The sequence below is a fragment of the Podarcis gaigeae genome (genome assembly GCF_964106915.1).
Source record: "Podarcis gaigeae genome assembly, chromosome: 13".
NCBI lineage: Eukaryota > Metazoa > Chordata > Lepidosauria > Squamata > Lacertidae > Podarcis > Podarcis gaigeae.
Window position 1 is genome coordinate 31,311,781 of NC_139689.1, and position 19,884 is coordinate 31,331,664.

At 45.8% G+C, this 19,884-nt stretch overlaps 1 protein-coding gene across 8 annotated transcripts in view; it reads left to right on the forward strand.

Annotated features, from left to right (window-relative positions):
• LOC310829785 (trafficking kinesin-binding protein 1-like) overlaps positions 1 to 19,884 on the forward strand; it is a 53,351-nt gene that overhangs the window by 13,668 nt on the left and 19,799 nt on the right. For 4 of the 8 annotated variants that reach the window (XM_083708709.1, XM_083708708.1, XM_083708710.1 and 1 more), the window contains exons 3-4: positions 56 to 250; positions 17,714 to 17,790. Coding sequence is in view for 1 of the 8 variants with exons in the window: in XM_083708707.1 (XP_083564833.1) it covers positions 6,365 to 6,503; positions 17,714 to 17,790 (216 nt within the window). In the remaining 7 variants the exon portion in view is untranslated. Of the gene's footprint in view, positions 1 to 55; positions 251 to 6,016; positions 6,504 to 17,713; positions 17,791 to 19,884 lie in introns of those variants that run through there. The other 4 variants (XR_014557365.1, XR_014557366.1, XR_014557367.1 and 1 more) reach the window with 2 other exon arrangements.

The following is a 19,884-nucleotide window of genomic DNA, read 5'->3' on the forward strand; positions in this document are numbered from 1 at the left end:
TCCTTCGCAACCCTTTTTGGCCAAAGCCATAATATTTCTTTACTCTTCCCCACAGAGCTCTGCAGTAGCACCAATGTCCCTGAGGTTGAAATCATCAGCCTGCTGGGAGAGCAGCTACCCCTGTACCAACTCCGGGCAGACACCGTGTTTGGGTACGACCACGGCGATTGGATTCACACGCCGCTCATCGCTCTTGATGCTGCCAGCAGCCTCACGCCGCAGCAGACTGAGGAAACCCTGGAGTATTTCTGTAAGTGACCTCCAGGGGAACCGGGACCCTAGGGGGCGTACGCACACCGTGGGATAATGTGAACACAGTACCAGATGCAGGCGACTTTTCGGGGTACTGTGCGCATGATGTCACCCTCTCCATGTCAACCCTGTCCCATGCTGTTTGTCAATCTAAGGCTCATTCTGCTGGAATGGCTATAATTTGTCTGGTGCTGAGAATGCCCTCACTGCCTCCATGTGTATGCAGAGTGCTTTCTCAGGTCGCTTCCTGGTAGGGCAGACCTACTGGATCTGCAGAGATGTGCCACTCTCCCTCACCATGTTTAACTCATCTAAGAACCCAATAGGCAAAAGAGAAAGCAGGACAGTAACTTGGCCACCTTTGCAAAATACAGTCACAGTATAGATATGAAGGTCTGTGTATACGTGCATTGAGGGGATAGAAATAGAGAATACGGTTGCACACTAGTCTGAAAACACACCTCCCCGTGTGTACAGACAATCTTGAGAGCCTGTGTGGTGCAGTGGTCAGAGGGTTGGATTAGGATATGGGTAGGCAAACTAAGGCCCCAAGGTCTGGATCTGGCCCAATCGCCTTCTAAATCCGGCCTGCAGATGGTCCGGGAATCAGTGTGCTTTTACATGAGTAGAATGTGTGCTTTTATTTAAAATGCATCTCTGGGTTATTTGTGGGGCCCAGGAATTCTTTCATTGTTTTTTCCCCAAAATATTGTCCTGCCCCCCACAAGGTCTGAGGGACAGTAGACTGGCCCCCTGCTGAAAAGGTTTGCTGACCCCTTCAAATCCCCACTCGGCTCAAAATTTGGAGAGATGTGCATTTCAAAAGATGGCTGTGTTTTGGTTTGCATATTCTTTTGGTAAAATGCGAATTTGGTTGGTTGGCCTTTAAATGTGAACTGAATCAAATTTCTCCTTAAGCCCTAGACACTTTTCAGTCTGGCTTTGGCACTGAAATGTCCTTGCTCCCTCTGGTTGATTACCTTTACTGGGAGGGTGTGACCTTGTTGATTCTCCTTGATCCCTCTGTGGCTTTGGGTACCATTGACCCATGGCATCATCCTGGATCCGATCTGCCGGCTTCTACATATTTTCCACAGGCTTCCAGCTTGTTTCCAGGGCTTTTCAACATCTCTGTGTGTTCAGGCAGCTGTCATCCAGGTATATGGAGTTGAGTGTTGGCAGCACGAAGATGATACCCAACCCTATCTCTCAATTCCACCTGAGTTAGGAAAGGCCATTCAGATGCAGGACCAGTGTCTAAAGGCAGTAATGGGGGCTTTGAGACTGAATCCCAGTGGCTCCCGGGTTCAGGAGTTGGGTAGGCAGCCTTTTGTGGATAGAGCTGTACTTCTCCTGAAGAGCAGGTGTGCGGCTTGGGGTGGGGGGGTGGGGAACCCCTTTTCAGCCTGAGGGCCACATACCCTCATAGAGAATCTTTTGGAGGCCACATGCTAAAGGTGGGGGGGGGGGGGACCAGAGACAAGACTGGGCATGGCCAGATGAAAAAAACGAGCACAGCAATAGCTGTGCCTCTTAGCTTTGTACAGCAGGTGACATCCCAGCTATGAACTTCTGAGAGGTTTCTCCCTCTACTTGCCAGTCCCTGCTTTGAGATCTGCAGGGGAGGCACTGCTTGCGGTTCCACCAGTGGGAGCGATCCATAGGGTGGTGGCACATGCCAGGGCCTTCTCTGTGGTGGCCCCTATATGTGGAACTCCCTCCCTGGGGAATTTTGCTTCTTCCCTCTCCCTGATGGCTTTTCAATGTCACTTAAAAGCATTGCAGTTTATTTAAGCCTCTGGCACGTAGTTTGAGGAATGGGAGTCTACCCAGGTCTGACTGCTAGATATTGTGCTTATGTTTATATGCAGTGGATTCTGCTATAGGTTTTTAACTAATGCTTTATAGTTTTGTTGTGATGGCTGCTTAGGGGTGGGTGGGATAACTTTGTGGGTGGCTCTGAGTTTTCGCGGGAGGAAAGGTGAAAACAAGGAAGCCCAACAAATGAATGGATATTCACTAGCATATGCCTTGTTAATTCCTTTGGTTGGTCTCTGGTTGGTGATTCTGAGAAGAGAACTCTGGGCTAAAATGGTGGTCCAGAAGGAGCTGTTCTTATGTCCTTGCCTGGGAAACTCGTTCTGAGGTGGAAGCGCCCCCTCCAGCTCAAATGAAGGCCAGCTGGACAGCTCTGCTGGTGGCCCTAAACCAGTATCCACCCTACTTACCCTCTGGACAAGGTCACTGAGAGCTAATCGTGTCTTAACAAGGTTGGCCGGGGAGATTTCCGGACTCCTAGAACATCCCTGCTATTTCTGAGTCTGAGCTGCGGCATCTTCTTACTATCAGCTATTAAATACACACACCCCACCACCCTCCTGCTGCTCTGCCCTTCCTGATTCCACAAGGGACTAGGAAATTGCATTAAACGGGGGGGGGGGGGAGCGCGCTCTGAAGGACAATGAACAAGCAGTACCCCTTCCCAGCTGTCTAAAGCACCCTCCCCATTCAACAAAACTGGCCTGCCTTCCTATAAATGGAATTCCAGATAAGCATATAACGGTAGGTGGGGTTTAGCAATGTGTGCCTGGACTGTGCCACTGTGCTCACATAGAATCATAGAATTGTAGACCTGGAAGGGACCTCAGGGGTCATCTAGCCCAACCCCCCACAATGCAGGAATCTCATTCAATCATGTGAGCAGACTGAAGTGGCACAACCCAGGCAGGGATACACACGGGACTCAGCTATACAGCTGCAAATAGAACATTTTAAATGTGTTTAAAGTGCATTATACAAATCTGACACTAGATGGTCGATGATGAGCTAATGGCAAATTCAATATAAATTTTAAAACTTTTTTTATTAAAAAAAAAGCATTTCCATAGCAGGGTTGTGTGTGTTTTTTGTGTGTTTTTTTGCATATATGTAGATTCAGCCCCCCCCAAGCCGGGCACAGAATAAAATAGTGTGTCAGGGAAAAGGCTAGAACACTCTGCTACATTACTGTGTGCAAGGACTTTTTTGTATTAGAGGGTTTGTTCCGAGGATACTTTTTTTGCTTTCGCTATGACATGACCTCCTACCAGCAGTCTGAAGTAGTACAGCTCAGACACAGACTGCTAGCTGATGCGTTTTATATTGTAAACTGCCCTGAGACCTGTGGGTACAGGACGGTGTTCAAATAAAGAAGGAGGGGGAGGATGAGGAAGAGAAAGAGGAGGAGGAGGAATGGCTTGAATTGGCATTAGCTTCCCATGTATGACCCATTGTCTAGAATCAGTACAGTGGTACCTCGGGTTACATACGCTTCAGGTTACATACGCTTCAGGTTACAGACTCTGCTAACCCAGAAATAGTGCTTCAGGTTAAGAACTTTGCTTCAGGATGAGAACAGAAATCATGCTCCAGCGGCGCGGCGGCAGCAGCAGCAGGCCCCATTAGCTAAAGTGGTGCTTCAGGTTAAGAACAGTTTCAGGTTACGTACGGACCTCCGGAATGAATTAAGTACTTAACCCGAGGTACCACTGTGGTTGCCTTCTTACCATTTGGGGGGCTGTTCACGCAGCACTTTCTGCATCCGCACGAGCATTTGGGGGACTTGCTCCTTGGGAGTAAACTTGTGGCGTGCGGGGAAAACGAGTTGTGTGAACAGCCCTCCACTTACAGGTATGGTCCAGCAGCATAATAAAGACCTGCTCCTTTCTCCAGTTGCCGCAGCCACCAGAATTGCCACCGGCTGCCTCTGTGCCGGGAGGGTTCAGCCGAAGATGTATTGCTACCCTAGGCCAAAATTACCTTGTCCCTCTTTCTCTCTGCATTATCTTTAGTATGCTGTATGTTCTTTTTCTCTGAGTGGGTGGGCGCATTTGAGGCTGTGCATGTGTAGGATCGTGTGCTTAAAAGCATGGCTTGCATTGTGACACCCCCCTCCCCAAACTGAGCTCTCCAACTAATCTTCCTCTGCAAAGATCTCCCGGGTAGCTAAGCAGATTGCAGGGTAACCGAAACAGTACAGCTAATTATGGAGGAGGATTACCTGCCTCCTGTGCGCCACTTACCTCTGTCCGTATTTGCTTCTATCTATAGCTGTCTCAGCCACACAGGGCCTTCTGCTTCCCTTCTGTGCAGTGCTGGGGGAAGGTTGTAGCTCAGCAGGAGAGCATATGCTTTGCATGCAGAAGGTCACAGGTTCAATCCCCAGGGAAGTTTATTTGGCACCTTCATTTTTGATCCCCTAGAAATCCAAACCTCCTTCTAAAATAGAGGGTGGCTAACCCATGGCCCTGGATCCACATATTATGGGACTCCAGCTCACATCTTCCTTAACTAGCAGAGCCCAATGGTCAGGGATTATGGGAGTTGTAGTCCACCAGACACATAAAGAGCCACAGGTGAGCTGCCTCTTCTCTAAAATGCAAACCTTGGTGATGTTGCTGTCTTTCATGATGCCCTGTCATTCTCCACAATCCTTGGCAAGAGCTCCCTTCCTCCTCCTTCCAGCAAAAATGTCTTCCATTATTAAAGCCCCTACATAAATTATTCAGGACTCCCTCGAAACCTTTTCACGCTGCCTGAAACGCCACGTCTGATGGAAGTTCTGCCAAAACCCTTCACTATGCAATATGTAGGTGACCTGGACATAGGGGACTGGTATTGAGCCAACAGAACCATATAAAGTGATAGCAGCAGTACTAGCAGTTCCCCAAGGGTGGGGGAAAACTGATCATGATGGATTACTTTTATATAAAAAGGTGGGGGCGCTTAAATAATTCCTAGCTAACCCCAAAGGCAGATCCTTGGTGAGAGTCTGCCTAGGGTTTGCACAATGGGCTGCAGTGAAGTTGCAGCAACAAGCACACCAGCTTGACATGAACAGGCTTTAACCACTTCTCAAATGCTTAACCTGATCACACTGGGATCCGCTTCAGTCTCCTGTAACTGTCCCTAAAATACATCACAGGAAAGTCCCAGTCATGCCACCCTGAATTATTTCACTCCCCACAGAGTGCCTATGGAAATCTGATTGCTCTCTTTTTAGAAACTACCCTAGTCCCTCTAATGCAGATTGAAATCCTTCTCAAGAGGCGCTGCCCGTATGCTGTACTGTTGTTAAGTACCACACCATGCATTCACACCAAAGATAGGACCACCAACTTTTTTTTGTTTTGTTTTCTCCAGCTCCTTTGCCTTTAACAACAGCCCAAACTGCACGCAGTAGCAGGTGATAACGCTGATCAGTATTCCATTAAAAGACTCCTCTACATACAAGCGCAGGAAGGGCTCAGAGACTGGAAACTACTACCAGATCTCTAGTTCTTGACAATTTCTAGTAAAGGCAGACTGCCAAAACCTTATGTGTGTAAACATGCTTACATAAGTCCTTACACACTTTCCGGCATCCTTTGCTCAGACGCATGTAACACTGAGACGATTAAATATGGCTATCTATCTATCCTTCCCCTCCCCAATGCATTGTTATGCATGGCGCAAAGATCCGACTGATCTAGGCTACTGAGTACAAAATCAGCATGTGGTGGTTATTTTGGGTGAATTGATCAAGAGAGAGAGAAAGCGTGTCTGTGGTGAAATAGCTGAAACCACACCAACCCACACCCTCCCATTCAGAAAAAAATACTGCATAAAGATGGAGCTGGGAGTGGGATAGACCATTCTGCTGCATAACAACAGGGGGAGGCTAGCTGCTTCTCCCCCCCCCCGTCCCCCGCCCATTCCCCATTTTCCATTTGCAACTCTACTACCCAAGCCTTTGGTTCTCAGCTAGCAAGCTGCGCCCTCTGTGCTTTGCGCCGCTCTTTTGACGAGATGCTCTGAGCTGTGCTAATGGTCTATTTCCGTCCCTCCCTCCTGTAGACCCCCCCCTATTTGTTGAGGCCACAGTGGACTCTTCCCAAGCAGGTGGACAGCAGACTCTATAAATAGGGGTGGGTAGGGGCAAGTAGAGGCTGCATTGCAAAACAGCGCAGGAGGGGAGCGTGGGTTGTGTTTGTTCCGCTTATACACGCGTTTGCAGCCCCTCTGCTCGCTTTGCACAACTGTTTGGCCTCTCGCTGGGAGGAAGGGAAGAAGCGCGTGTCCTCCTGTTAGATTCATGTTGCCCACGGAGGTCGGGGAATTGCTGGTCTCGCAGGGGATGGAATTCTGGACCAGCCCTGCCTCTTACGACGAAGTCAACGGGAACACGGAGCTGGCTGATAACACGGACTTGATATCCCAGGAGCTGGAGGAGGGTAAGAAGGCAGGGGGATAAACGGGAGGTAGGGTTGGGAAGAGAGGGCAACGCGGGTGCGAGGCTTGGGCTCGCAGATTGATGTCGCTGTCTCTGACCTTCAGTCTCCTTTGAGCTGCTGAAGATGTTTGTGAGCAGACGACCTGACTTGGTGGTGGTGGGGAGATTGCAAAGCATTGTCCCTGGACCCAGGCGCTATATGGTAGGGATAGACGATGGGTTTCTGGTTTTGTTAAAATAAAAATTATCCACCTGTGTCCTGAGATGGAACAGAGTTATTGGAAGGCCTGCCTGTTAGTCTTTTACTTGTTGGACTTACGCATCACTTTTTTTCTCTCCCTTTACAAAATGTAAAGCGACTTACAATATAATGCAATGCAGAAATTAAAAGCGAGATGAAGCCAAAGCAAAAGGAAAACTAAAAACAGTGATAGACGTTTAAAAAGCAGGCCAACAAATCCCAGCCACCCAGAGAGGCTGCAGTGTCTGGACCCTCCTATACCTGACTACAATAGATGCTGGGGCAGGTGTGTGTCTGGGAGAAGCTGGCAGTTACTGCCTGTAACCCACTTTTCTTCCAGAAGGTTACCAAGGAAGTGTGACTGTTCTTTCCCGCTTTCTGTAGGGCTGGCATTCCCAACCCCACCCAGGCTCTGCCCCTGTGGCTTCAGCATCCACCTGACACACACGTGCAGGTGTGTGCTTTCTCCACCACTTCGTTGTCACAGCTGAAATAGCCTCCCTGGTTTTGCTTTTCAGGGATGCTCTTGCAGGCCCCAGGAGCGCAGCCAGTTTTAAGGGACAAAGCTGGCTCCCAGCTCGATGGTTTAAACCAGTTTGTTGGAGCTTGCCTCTTCAGGCTGAGAAAAGAACCCAGAAGTCCCGACTGACTCTCACTTTACTCCTCTGAGTCTTGTCGGTTTTATTTAGCATTGCACTTCTATCCCACTTTTCCTGCAATGAGCGCGAGGTGGTGCACTTGGCTCCCCCCCCCCCCCCCCGTTTTAAGCCTCACAACCATCCTGTGAGGGAGATTGTGTAGAGAAACAAGGCCTGGCTCAAGGTCACCCAAGTGGCTGAGTCAGGATTTGAACTCTGGTATCCCAGGTACTGGTTGGACACTCTGACCGCTACACTGACACCTTCCTCAGTTGGGAGTAGAGAGAAATCTAGAGTCTGGGATCACCATTGTAGGTAGATGGTCCGTCCTGCCTTTCAACAGGTGAATTAGATCAAATGACCTTTGCAGATTTTTCCATCTTAATTCCCACTTCTTTCTCTTCACCACCCACCAAAACAAAGCTGGAAGTGAAACTTCATGATATTTGGAGTTTAAGATCCCATGCAGACAGTTAAACAAAAATTATATGGGTGTGTGGCAATTCATTACTGTTTACTGGCATCTCATAGGGAGGAATGGGGCAAGGCCTGATAGTTTAAAGAGCTCTGGGAGTGTTTTTTTGGAGTGAGGGAGGAGGAGAATAGCTGTTTTCTTCCCCTCAGAGTTGCCTCTCTATTAAAATGACAAAGAAGCGTTCCTATTAGACCCTTGTTTAAATGTAATTAAGCATGGTGATTTTGAGGGGCTGGGTGGTCTCCCTTGTGTGAAAAACAATGAAATGTTTGAGGTGAGCAGAGGGTTCCCTGATCTATAGAGAGAGAAGTTTTGTAAATAAGAGTTTTAATCAACATTTCCTGTAGAAGAATATTGGTCCTCTAAAAGCAGGGCAATCAAGGACAACAGACTTCGAAAAGGGAGGCGCTCCGTTTTCTGTTAAAAAATAAATGAGGCGTCTGAGGATCTGCACAATCTCTGGGCCTCATATGTTCTTTCATACATGTTTGTATAGGAATAAGACCTGGCTTTGGGAGAAAAATGTATTATGCAGGATCACTTGCCAAGAGAACTGGGGACAGACTGCAGGTTCCTTTCGTTGTTGAATATATATACAATTTCCCCCCCTGTGTTCATATACAAAATTGTCATGTGTTCAATGGGATGCTGGGAGTTCAATAGAGCTGAATTCACATATGCCTCTCTTGATGACTCACCATTAGATTTTCTGCACCTGCACTTAATGGCTGCCTTGTAGGAAAATAAATTATCTTGTGGTTGAAAGGATTCCAGGTGAAGGGGGAGCACCGCCTTTGAAGTTTGAAATGCAATGGCTCGTTCCCGCATGCAGTGTCATGGTTGGGTTATGACCAAACCGTTGAACTTGCTTGTATGAACTTGGCTTCATATTATTTTTTCCATGTGTTTTTAATAAACTTGGGGGTGGGAATGTCCACTCCATGATTCATAGGAATGCTCTGCAAAAAGCAGGTGTCCTACCAATTGTGTGATGGTCCCTGGGCAGCATAAGGTAGAACAGCCTTGCAAATAAGACCAGGAAACTCACTAGTTGAAGTCTTGGGTAATTTGTTTGAATGTGCTGCATTGTTTGCTAGGTATTGTAGTATATCAGCCAAGAGAGGGGCAGCTCATTGGTGTGACCAAGGCCCCGTGCACCTCCAGTAGTTTAGCATCATTGTTAGGTTTTTAATAGCTGGCTTCTTGCTTTCAGTTGGTCTGGCTGGTGTCCTTTGGGGACAGGTACATCAGAAGAGAAGGTGGAACTGGTGCCAATGGGGACTGGTAGGGTGGAAGGCAGGAAGACCAACAGTAGGGGGCGCCAGAACTACTGCCACCACCCCCTGATTAGTTGCAAGAAAGAAGGCAGTCAGGCAGGGGCTGGCTGAGCCTGAGAGCAAACTCAGGTGGGTGGGGCAGGCTCTCATTCACTCTAATGTACCATCCTTCTCTGCTAATTTGATAGCATGTGTTTGTAAGATTGGTTGCTCTTTGTGTGTGTGTGTGTGTGTGTGTGTGTAAGCTGCCTTGGCATTCTATTTATATCATCTATATATATATCTCAGACTACACTGCACTCTTGTTATTATTTTCTAAAACATCATTGGGGACAGTGTTCATGAGATCAACCAATATGCTCATACCTATGTAGGATCTGGAATATCCACAAATACGTAAACCAACATCCAAACAATTCTGTTCCCAGCTACCTGCTTCCTCCTTTTCCTTGGGGCTTTTGTGTCTCGAGTTGACCTGCTTTGTGGGCCAAGATTTGGGTTGACCATCTGGCTGCAAAAGGGATCAAGGATGCCTTCTGCCCCCATCCCATTTTGAAGTTTACCTCACAGTAGCTGCCCATTGTTTCATTTATCACTATTAAGCTCCTGGATTAAGTCTTAAATAAAGGCCTTAATCCGAAAGCTCAATAAAGATAAAATAAATACTGATCATTTATCTTCCTTCTGAAGTATTGAGGGGGTATTTTCTCTCCAAGGTATTTCAGGACCGTTACAATGAGGGACAGGAGGACAATATTTCTGTTTTAGTGCTTATTGATTTACTTTTTATATATATAGAAAATGTTGGTTTTATTGCTGTGTCCTGCCCTGAGATCACTTGACAGTGAAGGGAGGGAAGGAAGTTTTGTAAATAAACTAAAATAATGCTGAAACAGAAATTGATTTCCTTTTGGGGAGACCTAGTGGCTGTGTTTTTCTTGATGTTTAAGAATTCTAATTCTGCTTTATGTGGGGTGAGGGAGTCATTTTCCTTCCAGCACACTGACTCTGGGTTTGGGGCTGCAGTTTTTTTTCCAGCTTGCTGTTCCTAAGCCTATTGAAAGTGTCCTGGCTTGCTTGAAATGTATGGTGTTTCGTTATCTTGTGCTGTGTACTATATAGATTATTTGGTGTGATGTATGCAGGGGCAGGAAGGATGTGTGAAGGATTTAGCCTGGAGGCAAGACTTGAACTTGTTGATCTGAGCTCTGTGGACCCATTGGAAGCCATATTCCACTGTGGCTGTAAGGATTTCACCTTGATGAAGTGCTTAAAAAACAATGTAATTCATTAATCACATGCCCTTCTTTCAGGCTTGGACAGTTTTCGAAATTTGCCAGGTGCATTTTGCAATTGCCATGGGTCCAAATGTGACCACATGAAAATCTCTGGATGCCTCGGTTGGGAAAACAAAACTGTCACCTAGAGGACCTGAAATATTTTCCTTGAAGCTTGAACTAGTTTTATTCTGGATTGTTTTGTTTCATGTTTTAATGTGTTGTAAACCACTTTGAGATTTGTTCCTTAAAATATAAAGAGGTATAGAAAGGAAATGAGCAATGTTATCAATGTTCATCCAGCGGGGAGGCAAAATGGCACCTGGACGTTCCATTGTGGCGACTGTAACCTAGGTTTAAGGTACCATTTGGCACCAACTAACATATCCGAGTTTCTAGCACTGCTATCTGGTGATGCCAGGGGTTGAACATTCCTGCATCCTCCTGCAGACTGAGTTGTGATCTATGGATCACGAGTATTGCCAGCACTCTGGTCCTTGTTCATCAGGTCTTATCTCTCCTGTGCACCAACCCCACCAGAAAGGGAGTGACTTGTAATAGCAAAATTGTCGGGAGCAGACATGTCTGAAAGCTGGGGGTGTACCAATGTTTAGAATAAATAATGGAAGCTGCCTGATACGTGTAACGAACCACCCTTTGACAACAGGGTGCTCTCGATGCGCTAGCTATAATGTGTAAACCAGCCTTTCTGATGGAAGGCAAAAAACGGAAGGGGATAAAAGTGAAGCATATTATTAACATGCCCCTAAAGACTTCAGCTTTGGAAATCGCACTAGCAACAGCGCTTCACATGCCTTGCACTTAGTAATCCTCACCACACCCCTGCAAAGTAGGTCAGAACTGCTTACTTTAATGTTACGGCTTAGAACAGGAGGCTGCCTGATGTGTTTTCAAAGGGAGCATATTTTGTAATGCTAGACCCGGAAAGACTGGAATGTCTGAATCCTTAAAATCTTGGACACTGACTTGTTTCCTATGTTTGTGGTACAGAAGTGAAGGATTTGGTAGAACTGCAAGTCCATGCTGGCTATGCACGGGAATAGCTAGGTGAACAAGGGCCACGGGCAACTGCGCAGCTGGCTTGTTTATCCCTGCTCTGCTGGAATTCATGCTCCAATTATTTCCAATTATGGCTCACATGGATGATGAGGTGCCAAAAGGAGGGGGTCCCCGTATGGCACGAAGGGGGCTGGGCAGGCGGGCAGGCAGGACCATCATGGCGTCTCCCCGCTGTGCAGACATGCCACTAGGCACGCACGCAAGAAAAGAGGCGGGCTTAGCTGGCTTGAATGGCAGCCGGGCGGGGAAGGAATGGACATCCCACCTGGCTGGGGGGGGGGGGGAGGGAGTGGACAGGGATCATAACCGCTTTGACTGTGGCCCGACTCCATTGCGTAACAGCCTCATCCGAGAAGTGCATAATGGGATTTGATGTCGTCTCCGATAGTTCCAGCTAACCTACTTTCCTTGCATCAGACGGCTGTGGCTGGGAACAGATAGGCTTAGCTCTGCAGGGCAATGATCTGCAGTTGCTTGAACCCAGCAGCATAAGGGTGAGAAGCTGAGGTGAGCAGGAGGACTTATTTGGGACCGTGGCTCTGAGGGAAACCTTCAGAGCATTCTGAATCTCTGGAGTCCCTTGCTTGGACATTTCTCTGCTCCCTTTATTTCAGACTACAGTGGTACCAGTGGCGTAGCGTGGGGGTGCAGGGGGGGCCGGCCGCACTGGGCGCAACATCTGGGGGTTAGGGTTAGGGGGTGCAAATCCACAGGTTAGGGGGTGCAAATTACTTGCCTTGCCCCGGGTGCTGACAACCCACGCTACGCCACTGAGTGGTACCTCAGGTTACATACGCTTCAGGTTACAGACTCTGCTAACCCACAAATAGTACCTCGGGTTAAGAACTTTGCTTCAGGATGAGAACAGAAATCGTGCTCTGGCAGCACGGCGGCAGCAGGAGGCCCCATTAGCTAAAGTGGTGCTTCAGGTTAAGAACAGTTTCAGGTTAAGAACGGACCTCCGGAACGAATTAAGTACTTAACCCGAGGTACCACTGTATTAGCACAGTGCATAACTCCTGTTGGAACGGTTGCAGGGGCAAAAGCCCCCAAGCAGGGCAACGTGGTTCCTGGATCTTAGATCTCGATTTGCTCCAGTGGAATGTGAAGTATTTGTTTCCCCCACCTACAGCAGATTGTGCTTGAACAAAATGGAAATTTAGAGGCAACTGTTTACAACTGATTTCCTAGTGGGATGGGTCGTATCTCTGAGGTGGATCACATGGTTTGGCTGAATAAGGTCTCAGGTGGAACCCTGGCGTTTCCAGGCAAGGCAGCGAATCACTCCTGTCAGTCTGCATGGACCGGAGGTAGCCAATGTGTTTTCCTCCAGATGTGGTTGGACTCCAGCTGCCATAATCCCTAGTCATTGGTCATGCTGGGAGTCAGGAGACCAACGTCAGCAAGACAACAACTATCCTTGATATAGACAATATTGAGGTGGATGGATCAGTGGTTTAACTATGCACAAGGCAGCTTCCTAATACAGCCTAGATCTAGGCCCTCAAACTACAGTTCCCCCATCAGCTTCATCCAACATGGCCGACATCCAAGAATAATGGAAGTTCTCCGCCATTGTGGAGAAGGTTTCTCCAGAGTTCCCTAACTACTTACTTCACGCATGACCTTGAGTGCCTTTTAGAAACAAAACAGCTTACTATTGTGCTGAACATTTTGGAGAAGAGGTTGAATCACATTGGATAAAGCATTCATCACAAAGGCACTTCAGTCCAGCAGAGGCCATTGTGGAAATATATTCTTTTTGTTTTCTTCTGACAAATATATGTTGAATTCTTCCTGTCCCTCATTAACATACATCCACAGGGTGGATAAAAATCAATGATTTATATATATATAAATAATATATATATATATATATATATATATATAATTTTAATTTACATCGGATTTTTTTTATTTAAATGCTTTTGGAGGAAAAATCTTTCTAAAGATAGTTTTCTATTTAAGTTACATTATAGTCCAAAGGCTATTCATCAGGAAATAAGGATTTGTTTTAAGTTTTTCATGTGTGCTAAAACTCAACAAACATTATACATATGCTATAATGTTACTGTTTAAATTAAATAAACTGTTTAAATTGTTTTTAAGGAAATGATTATTTTTCTCCTTCCAGTAAAGTACAGCAGAAAAGTTGTCCAAATATAAACAGTTAACTTATTAAACCTAACAATAATTTCATAATTATCTGTCAATGTACTTCTAATAGCATAACCAAATCAGCAATTTTTGATATAACTGTAAAAACTACTCTGAAAATTTATTATTCCAAAAATGAAACCTTCATCTGATTGTAAATACAGTGTTACCTCAGGTTAAGTACTTAATTCGTTCCGGAGGTCCGTTCTTAACCTGAAACTGTTCTTAACCTGAAGCACCACTTTAGCTAATGGGGTCTCCTGCTGCCGCCGCGCCGCCGGAGCACGATTTCTCTTCTCATCCTGAAGCAAAGTTCTTAACTTGAAGCACTATTTCTGGGTTAGCGGAGTCTGTAACCTGAAGTGTATGTAACCTGAAGCGTATGTAACCACTGTATTAAGATTATACCAGCAAGAAAGAGTCTTTCTGTAAAAAATAAAGGATTTAAATTAAGTCTTGCTGAGTAGTGATTTAAGTCAAGTCTTACTGACTAGTGATTTAAATTGATTTGATTTCAATCAAACCCACCCTGTACATCCGTAAGACGCCACATTTATAGATAACCATTTTGTAATTGACATCCTGTTGTCGGTCCCTTTCAGTGACTCTGCTGCACAGTTACTGGCTTTAAGAGGGGAGAGAGGTCACTTCCTTCAGTCTCTTGTATTTGGAGATGTCAGATTTTCCCTTGCAAAGAAAGACCATGAAGCCAACCTCTGTAAAGGAGCCTTGGGCAAAAGGTGTGTGTGGGGAAGTGATGCAAATCTGATTAGAACTGACACTGCCCTTAGAGAGAGGCTAAATAGGGCAAGATTGACTCTGTAGAGGAGCTTGTTTGAGCACCGGAAATGTCTCCTTCAATCCCATCTTGGCCTGGCCGTGTTTTTCCTTTTCTTCTCTTTTCCAGCTCGAGACAACGTGCATTTCACTTAACATCAACACGCTTTTGCTTCGGAACGGGACGTTACTTGTCCCTGCCAGGAACCAAATTTAGTAAATGCAATTTATACCATCTACTTGGCCCTTAGGCTAGAGTGGAGCATTTTCACACACTGCATTATAAAAAACACCTTTGAAGCATTTCTTGCGTTCTATGTGAATATTGTTAACTGTGGGTTGGAAAGTGGGAAGAGAGCAGTTTATAAATGGAGCGAGTCTTCTGGCCTACGTAGCTGACATTGCTGTGTTACAGATGTGAGGGAATGAAAAAGGTAATTGTTACCTGGAAAAAGCTTAGGATCTGGAAAACCTGGGTTCAAATTCCCGTACTCTTGAGGGTTCACTGAGTGGTTTTAAGCAAGCAGAGAAAGCGGGAGTGTCTGTGACTGTTACTCCTTGCAGAAAACCGGTTTCCTGTAGTGCAAGTTTTACAGTCACAAGCCCTTTTTTTGAGCTGCATGGTCTTGGCTAAAGAGGTGGAAATGTGGTTTGGGGTGTGTGCGTGTATGCTGTTATTGTTGTTAAAAAATAATTCAAAGGACAAAATCAACCTCCTAAGTTGAAACAAATGAGACAGCCAATGCAGCTGGCACAATACTGGCATAATGCTAGCAGAATTCACAATAAATTTGTGCGCTAAGCTTTGGGGAGTGTTCCCTCCTCCTGGAATAAAAGTTATTTCAAGGCTGGGTGTGTTCTATGCCAGCACCGAAAAACGACTGATGATGATGACTATTATTAACAACAGAATTCAGCATTCTGCAAATCTCCACTTTCATGATTTAGTTGTAAGTCTCTGTCCATAATGGCTGAAAACATATGCTTTGAATAGTATGGGAGGTGCCTGCTGAACAGGGGTGATGATGGTGCAAGTTTCTTTAAAAACTTGTGTCATCGCACAAATTTGCATTATATTTGCATCTGCTTCTTTGTAAGTGTGAATGCAGATTTGGGCTGAATTTCAGACTTGTGGGGTGGAGGGAACCTCAAACTCTGGCTGTTGTTGTCAGGGCATAGGAGCCAACTCCTAGGGGCTAAGGGGGCTTTGTCCCCACCTGTGGGTTAAACCACAGAGCCTAGGACTTGCCAATCAGAAGGTCGGAGGTTCAAATCCCCACAACGGGGTGAGCTCCCGTTGCTCAGTCCCTGCTCCTGCCAACCTAGCAGTTCGAAAGCACGTCAAAGTGCAAGTAGATAAATAGGTACCGCTCCGGCGGGAAGGTAAACGGCGTTTCCATGCGCTGCTCTGGTTTGCCAGAAGCGGCTTAGTCATGCTGGCCACATGACCCGGAAGCTGTACGCCGGCTCCCTCGGCCAATAAAGCGAGATGAGCGCCGCAACCCCAGAGTCGGCCACGACTGGACCTAATGGTCAGGGGTCCCTTTACCTTTACCTTAATAAAATATTTGAGGGGGCCGAACCACCCTAAAGATGATGGGCATTGCCATTCAAATGGTGTGTGTGTGTGTGTGCGCGCGCCGCATCATGTGATCAATTATACGTGGCAGGGCTTACCTGCCCCCCCCCCCCCAATATTTTATTCAAGTTGGCACCTTGTATCAGGGCTTGCTCTGATGAGCGAAAACAGGCTTTTCTGAGCCTGGTGCATTGGATGTGGATTGGGCCCTCAGCCTTGCCTGAAATCTGTTGGCCACAACAGCTTGGATACATATCAAACAAGCCTGGGCAAGTAAAGATGGCAAATGTCTTGGAGGTCTCACTGGCACTCTGGTATGCAGTATGCCCAACAGCTCTGTAAGCAAAGGTTGTTTTTTTAAAAGATCGTTTGCGTTTGTGTGTTTTCAGTAGACTTTCTTCTGGTGAAGGGGATAGATAGCACAGCAGCTGAGCCACTGCTTTGCATGCAGAAGTCTCAGGTTTAATCCCTGGTATCTCCAGGTAGGGCTAGGAGAGACCAACTTCTTGCCTAATATCCTGGAGAGGTGCTGCCGGCCAGTGTTCACAGTGCAGAGCTCACTGGAACAATGGTCTGATTCGGTATAAGGCAGCTTCAGGCTAGGACCCTCGTACCTACGGGACCGCCTCACCCGGTATGCCCCACGGAGAGCCTCAAGGTCCATAAATAGCAACACCCTAGTGGTCCCAGGCCCTAAGGAAGTTAGATTAGCTTCAACCAGAGCCAGGGCCTTTTCAACACTGGCTCCGGCCTGGTGGAACGCTCTGCCTCATGAGATCAGGGCCCTGCAGGATCTGATTTCTTTCCACGGGGCCTGTAATACAGAGTTGTTCCGCCTGGCCTTTGGCTTGCAGCCAATTTGATTCCCTCCCCCTCTTTCTTTTTTCTTTTTCCTTTCTCCTCCTGTGATGATGCTGCATTTTAATATTTTAATGTTTCAATATTTTAATGTTGTATTTTAATCTTGTTTTTAAGTTATATTCATTCAACTTGTTTTTATTATTGCTTGTTAGCCGCCCTGAACCCAGCCTTGGCTGGGGGCGGGGCGGGGTATAAATAAAAATTATTATTATTATTATTATTATTATTATTATTATTATTATTATTATTATTATAGAATGAATTAAAGGTGCCTCAAGACTCACTTTTTTTGCAGGAGGGATATAACTGCATTTCCAAACTTCAGGTTTGCACCTTTGAATTGGAATAATGATGGACTCTATTGCCCTAGTGCAACAAACCCACTTTAAAAAAATGACCGGACTATTTGCTGCATGGAAATGCTGATGGGGTGTGTGTGTGAATGAACGATTGACTGAAAGACACACAAACACCCCAAAAGCAAATTGGGACGAATGCAGGATGAATGTTCGTTATCGTGTAACTGCCCCGTACGGATGCTCAGTAAAGGCTGGATATGGTCTGACCTCGTTGTAAGCTATGCACAAAAAATCAGGGTGCATGTTGAACAATCAGGCCATCTTGAGGGGCCCTAACTTTTGCAAACTTAGGAAGATGCATGCAAAATATGTTTAATGTTCATAATTCATACGAATCATAGAATTCAGATTTACTTTGTTTAGGATTTTGCTCTTTGATCTTGATGCTTTGTAGCATGAGGTACACTGCCCTAAGTTCTTCCTGCCTTAACAGGATTACTGATGTACAGATGTCAACTAACTCTTTCCCCCTCTCTCTCTTTTCCCACAGTGCTCTGCTCTGAGCGGGTTAGCAGGATCACCAAGACCTACCATGACATAGATGCCGTCACCAGCCTCCTAGAAGAGGTAACCTTCCTTTGCTACTGACTATTTGAAGCTCAGACACTGCGCCAAGTCCTGTTCAAGTCATATAGTGGGGTAGGAGAGGTGAAAGAAAAAATTGTATACATGTATAGAAAAATGATGTATAGATGGTATTTAACTCCAACTAAATTAGCTAAGGGGACGAGGGACTTGCTGATCAGAAGGTTGGCGGTTTGAATCCCCACGAAGGGGTGAGCTCCCGCTGCTCGGTCCTTGCTCCTGCCAACCTAGCAGTTCGAAAGCACGTCAAAGTGCAAGTAGATAAATAGGTACCACTCTGGCGGGAAGGTAAACGGTGTTTCCGTGCACTGCTCTGGTTTGCCAGAAGCGGCTTAGTCATGCTGGCCACATGACCCGGAAGCTGTACGCCGGCTCCCTTGGCCAATAAAGCGAGATGAGCGCCGCAACCCCAGAGTCGGCCATGACTGGACCTAATGGTCAGGGGTCCCTTTACCTTTACCTAAATTAGCTAAAATGTATAGAATGAGAAATAAGAATTGTTGGAAATGTAATGCTAAAGAAGGGGATTTTTACCATATGTGGTGGACATGCGATAAAGTTAAACTATTTTGCGAAAATATTTATAATGAGTTAAAAAAATGTTTAGGTATATCTTCCCAAAAAACCCTGAAGCATTTCTGTTGGGTATGATAGGAGAGGAAATACCAGAAGTCGACCAGAAATTGTTCATGTATGCCACTATGGCAGCTAGAACTTTATTAGCCCAAAAGTGAAAACAGCAAGAATTACCGACTGTTGAAGAATGGCAGACGAGGATGATGGACTATGCAGAATTGGCAAAGCTAACGGGGAAAATCCGAAACCAGAGTGACCAAGTGTTCCAGAGAGAGTGGAGTAAATTTATTCAGTATATAGACAATCATTGTAAACATATAACGACACTAGCAGGATTGAGATAGACCTCACAATGTTTAATAGAAGGAAGCTTCTACATGTGCTTAAAGACTAAAATAATAATAAGGGAAAAAGCTAGAATTGAGATGGTAGAAATGTGTGGAAATATGATGTACGGTAGGTATACAAAAACCAGACGATGGGATGGAGGGGAGTTGAGTGGCTCAGTAGAGCTAAAAATTTGTAAAAGGAAATAAGATGTTATATTAATGTTAAAAATGGAAAACCAATAAAATATATATAAAAAGAAAGAAATCACATCTGGCAATCAATGTGCCCCTTTAGTTTCAAATAGCACATGGGTAGACGAGTCTAAAAAGCCCAGGACACAAATTTTCACATGCTCATCTAGCAGCTATGGTGGGTCATTTACCAGAAGTAATGTATTCAGCGTTTACTCTGGAGGTATATACTCAATTCTGACCAAACTAAGCCTTCTGATGTATATTTTAATCTAGGAGGCTTAGTGCTCTGACATAGCTCAGTTGGTAGAGCATGAGACTCTTAATCTCGGGGTCATGGGTTCAAACCCCACATTGGGCAAAATATTCCTGCATTGCAGGGGCTTGGACTACAGGGCTCTCTTGCCCCCTTCCAATGCTACAATCTACAGCTCAGCCTACCCATGAAACCCAAGGGGCACATTGGTTGCCGGAGGTGAAATATATTTGCATTATGTTCAGCTCTCCCACCCCACTAATAGAAGTGATGGCAGCCCCCAATAGATGGATAAAGTCAGCTGGCTATTCAACAGTCAGGAAAAGTCCCCCAAGAAGGATCTTGATTTGGAGTGGCATGAGCAAGAAGGGAGTAATTATTATTATTATTATTATTATTATTATTATTATTATTATTATTTAATGTCTATACCCCACCCATCTGGCTGGGCTTCCCCAGCCACTCTGGGCGGCTCTAAACAAAATATTAAAAAGACAATAAAGCATCAAACATTAAAAACTTCCCGAAACAGGACTGCCTTCAGATGTCTACTAAAAGTCAGATGGTTGCCTTCAGATATCTTCTAAAAGTGGGTTAGTTCTTTATCTCCTTGACATCTGATGGGAGGGCGTTCCACAGGGTGGGCACCACTACCGAGAAGGCCCTCTGCCTGGTTCCCTGTAACTTGACTTCTCACAGTGAGGGAACCGCCAGAAGGCCCTT